Source organism: Athene cunicularia (assembly GCF_003259725.1).
Source record: "Athene cunicularia isolate RWA chromosome 5 unlocalized genomic scaffold, athCun1 chr5_part1, whole genome shotgun sequence".
Taxonomy (NCBI): domain Eukaryota; kingdom Metazoa; phylum Chordata; class Aves; order Strigiformes; family Strigidae; genus Athene; species Athene cunicularia.
Window position 1 is genome coordinate 5,370,099 of NW_020799101.1, and position 5,063 is coordinate 5,375,161.

The 5,063-nt window shown below is 36.8% G+C and overlaps 1 protein-coding gene across 2 annotated transcripts in view; it reads left to right on the forward strand.

Annotated features, from left to right (window-relative positions):
- Positions 1-3,645, forward strand: part of NAA30 (N(alpha)-acetyltransferase 30, NatC catalytic subunit) — a 22,501-nt gene extending 18,856 nt beyond the window's left edge. For both annotated transcript variants that reach the window (XM_026849844.1, XM_026849847.1), the window contains one exon: positions 343-3,645. In XM_026849844.1, the coding sequence (XP_026705645.1) occupies positions 343-480 (138 nt within the window). In that variant the 3' untranslated portion in view covers positions 481-3,645. The remainder of the gene's footprint in view (positions 1-342) is intronic.
- Positions 3,646-5,063: the final 1,418 nt, after the last annotated feature.

The window sequence follows — 5,063 nt, forward strand, 5'->3', positions numbered from 1 at the left end:
AAGAGACAGGTATTGGGAGACAGGGGTTGTTTGTGTTCTGTTTGTTTATTTTTTACCCTAGCTATTAGGAGTTGAAATACTATTTACAGCAAAGAACTAAAATCTTAATATGAATTCAACTTGTTTACAATTACAGTTGTTGGTTAACTGCTTTTTTTTTTATTATTTTTAATGTAGGAATGGAGAGGGGTTGCTAGAATAAGTCAGGACGAGAAAAACTTAATTCCACTCATTGCTAATAAGTGTACCTTGAAATAAAAACTTTGAAATTGTTGCAGTGGTCATGTAATTCCAACTGCTTTCTAATATGATATGTTTTTTTTCTTTTTTTTTCCCTTAAAGGTTGTATTGGAAACAGAAATCACAAATAAGTCCGCTTTGAAACTTTATGAAAACCTTGGTTTTGTGCGAGACAAGAGGCTGTTCAGATACTATTTAAATGGAGTTGATGCACTGCGTCTTAAACTATGGCTGCGTTAAAAGAAACCATCACATCAAGCAACTGACGTCCCAACAGCGCAGAGTTGTCCTTTGCATGCAATGCAATTTGTACAAAATTGCTTTGCAGGTGGACTTAGTAATTTCCATGCAGCTCTTTCTGTCAGTGTCTCATTGAGTGTCGCACATATTTGTTGCACTTTGGCATGGCGCGTTTGTTCAGAATTAAAACCGATTGTTTCAAACGTCCGAGTTCTTTTGGTACCAGCAAGATGTGCCAGTTGATAGCCAAGATATGTTCATTCATTTGCAAGTCTACTGACTGTATGACATACACAGTGAACATTTTATCAAAGAACCTGTATGTGGAACGCAACTTTTGGTTCCAGAAAAAAGCCAATGTAGATTGTAAAATTCTATAAGTATACTAACATTTCATACAAAAATTGCCATAGTTTTCTGGAAAAAGGCTTCAATTTTAGGTTTTATTTTTCAATATTGAATTTTCCATTCTTAAATATTGGTACCTCAGTGATTAGTGAATGAAAAAAATGTATTGTAGGGTGGGGTGTGTGTTACAATGAGTAACAGTAACAATTAAATTGCGTCTGCCAGTGCCTGTATAGATAAGTATATTTGTCTTCACCTCTAAGTTTGGAGTGCATGCTTTTATTCTTTTACTTTCTTCAATTGTCTTTGCAAGAAAATTTCTGCTTTTATTTAAATTCTGGATTTGATAATAAATTATTTCAGATTTTTATAATTTGGATACTTCTCCCAAACGAGGGTTTGGAAGGCCCCCCTTTTCTTATAGCAAGAAGTGTAAGCTATTTTGAAAACCTTGAGTAGCTGCTAAAAGAGAACCCAATGTCACCAGTAAATCTCTGCTGGTTTTGGATGCACTTTTTTCCGTTAAAAGAGTGAGGGACTTTTAAAAGAAGATATAGAAAATTAATGTAAATTGGTATGATTTATTTAATCAAAAATTATTGCTAGAAGCTCTGAAAAACGGCTATTTTAAGATAGTTGGAACAATTTTTTTTTTTTTCAGATTCAGATTGCTTTGCTTCAGTGTCCTAAAACGCTTCAATCTTTGGTTCTTGGTCTTGGAAATAAATTTCAAGGTGTATTGTATCCATTTTTAGCTGCTCTCATTTTCTCTAAACTTACATGAGCTAAATTATTGGGGGATTTTTTTCCCTCCAGAATCAAAGCAGTGGGGAAGAACTACTTTCTCTCCCTGTTTCTCGCATTTGCTCTTGCTCTGTTTTTCTCCTTTTTTTTTTCCTCTTTTTTCCTCCTTTCTTTAATTGGGCTTACATAGGTTTTACCAGTACCCATCAATTTTTTTTCAGTAATTACAGTGTCTAGGCTTTCTTGTTCAGTGTGATTATATATCCCAGTTCTATGAACCAGTTGGGTTTTTTTCACTTTGAAAAAAAAAGAAATATTAGTTAACTTGTGGAAGAACCTATGTAATCTGTGAAAAAGGATGAACTCTCAGTGAATCCGCTCTTCTATAGTTGAGCGTACTCTTCAGATTTGCCTTACTACACTTTTTTTTTTCTTTTTAGGGTTTGGTTTGAGTCATGGAATTTTTTTTTTTTTTGCTAATTACTGTACATTTAAAAACAAAACCAACAAAACCCCTACCTCCAGTAACATTTGGAAAAGAGCCCTATGCAGGAAAACTGGATTTAAAGGAAAGCCTTATTTTGCACAGACCAATCACACATGGTGATGGGCATTTCTTACCATGTACAAATTATGAGTTGTATTTGAAAATAAAGATTTTTAATGGAAATTGGCCCTTCTGAGTTTTCTGCTTGTAGACACCATTTGTGCATTTAAGGGGGTTTGTTCCCCTCAGTAAAGAAAACTCATATATAAAATGGTGCCCAAGACAAAGCGTTACAAACCAGAGTCTGTCATTCACAGAGCATGTTGGAGTTCAGGGTAAAGCCTGTGTGTTGCCACTACTGCCTTGTGACATGATCAAACCTTTTGTTCGCATTATGCCGATCCCTCAGGTTTGCCAGTTTTTCTGGGTGGCTTTTCAGGAGTCGTTCATAGTTGAGGCTTAAGCATTGGTAATGTTAAATCAGTCGAAACAGACTTCTCTCAGCCGTGGTCCAGGACGTAGTGACTGCTCTTGGCTTGCTTGAACTAAGGAGACAGATCGGGGAGGTTTCATACCTTGTTAACAGCTGTTGGACTTGTATCACAAATTGCAAACTGGGCTATCTTGTGTGTCTGCTGATGTTTAAAAACTGAAAAGCCAGACAGGCAAGTTTTCTATTGGTTAATATTTAAGCCGTGGGTGTCTTCAGATTCAAAAGCCGACTTAGAAGTTAGCCGAAATCCTTTTTCACAAAGGCACTGCCAAAAACATCGCTTCTGAGCAAACTTCAAATACAATTCTGTTTGTTTATTGTAAGAAGTAGTTGTTGCCATGCACGTTTTGAAAATACTGCGCAAAATAGGTGCACGTATCTTTTAAAAGAGTACATTGTCTGAAAGGTTCTGATCTTGCTGCTGTGTAACACACAGTTCGCTACGGAAGATACTGAAGCTGTATGTGTTGGTTCGTATTAAAAGAAACAGATTTGTTCTCTGTGTTGCTTGGGATTTGGATATCAAGTGGGAAGCTCTGAATTTGCAAAGAGATGAAAATAAGTTTTCAAAAGAAATCTAGCAATGAAAAGTTGGTTATTTCTCATGTCTGTTGCTAAAACACAGTCCTCTCCCCCTCACCTTTTGTATTGACAAATCTAAGGAGTTGATCATTCTTATGTTTAAATTTGCCCAGATGTTGCTGTTGGCTGACATGTCAGTATGGATGTTTGCATTATATTGTTTTTTAAGAAATTATCAGGTTCATCACCTTCAAGAGAAGTAGGCATAATCTAATTGGTGTTGCATCGTACATCACAAACTATTTTTCAGGGCACTGCAAGACATTGCTAAAACAGAGTGCTATGTTAAGAAAATTTCAGGTCTTGTATAAACATTGCAACCTATATTGGAGTTCAGGTATCAGGTGGGCATCTACGAAAATACCAAGTGTATCTCAAAATACTGGACTGCTGTTTTGAGTGGATTATATTCTTCTGTCCCTTTATCCTTTTTGATGAGAACAAAAACAGTGGGGTTATGAAATGTACAAGCTGTCTAAATACAATGCAGTCAAATAAATGGTTAAGTTGTTTATCTATTTCCTTTTGAATGGCAATGTTCTAATGATTGTTTTGCTTTGTCTACAAAAAATACCTTGGGTTGGTTTGTGCTCGTTTTTGAGAGCGAAATGGTGGAAAAATTGTTTACAAGAGAATTGTTTATCACTACTTGATTTTCATTTCCATGCCTCTGCTAGAAGCATTGTGAATAACACCTATATGAACTTCAGTTTCACAGCTGAACTAAAATGGATCCTTTTTTCATGTCTGTTAAGTTATGACTGATGTAGTCATCCTGGACTTTCCTGGGAGGTAAGGGTGGGATTTTTTAATTATTTTGGTTGTGGTAAGCAAGAGTTGCGAACTGCTTACAGCCCTTGCAAAGCTGAGAAAAATCTCTCTTAAAAGTCTACAGGGTAGCCTGTGGATTTTGAAAATCCTTCTTGCTTTATTACCTCTACAATTATATTTAGGCTCTTAAAACTTTTTCCAAGAATTTGCCGTCGAGTGTGGCCGTGTGTTTGTAAGAGGTGTGCAGATGTCTGAGGGTTGTAACCAACTTCTGCTAGAAATTGCTGATCGCCTGCCAGCAGCTCCAAGTCTTTTGTTCTTCCAGCTTCTTTCTGATGCCTTACAGCTAGTCTGTCTGATTACTGGAGTTCATTATGAATTGAGGCTTCACAGACATTTTACCACTTCTTACACTTATTTCTGCTTGTCCCAGTAGTAGGAACTGTTGTAGGTAAATAGAAATGAATTTCTAGACTTGAGGAACTGGATGTTGAGTGTTGCATGTAACTTTTTACCTGATCATAAACCAGTGACAAACAGTCTTTCTGCTTTTTAACTCCTCCAATTCCTCCAAGTATTGAATTCTGTGCAGGGTAGGGGTTAGATTATTTTTCTTTGTCTTGCACTGCAATCTATTCATAGTCCTAGTATATCTAGTTAGTATGCATGGGCTAAAATAGATTTGGAGAGGCCTAGCATTCCTTTTAATGTGAAATTATAAGAAGTGTTTTTCTCACAGATAATCCAGACTATGCAAGACTGGTTAGGTATTATTTTTAGGAATGAGCGTTATATGTGTTGCCCACCAGTGTGCACTTTAAAAATCTGTGATTTCTTTAAATACTCAGTGCAGAGGGATCCCGAGCTATGACTCGTACAGGGAGAACTGTCTCTAGGTCTGCAGAAAGGTTTTTGGTAAAGAAGCAGAGGCCTTTCTCCTTCCTTTGCTGTCTGAGTCCCTGGGGGGAAGGCAGGACTGTGCCTGTACTTTACTCTTGATCGTTGCTCTTCATTGTGAGGCTCAAGGGTAAGGGAAAACAAGTGAAATTCAACAGAGTTTAGAATAGATGAAGTATTGATCTTCTAAACTTGATGTCCTCCAAAGGAGGACAGTTCCCCTTCAGTGAAGTTGTGTGAGCACTCTTCAAAGGAAATTGT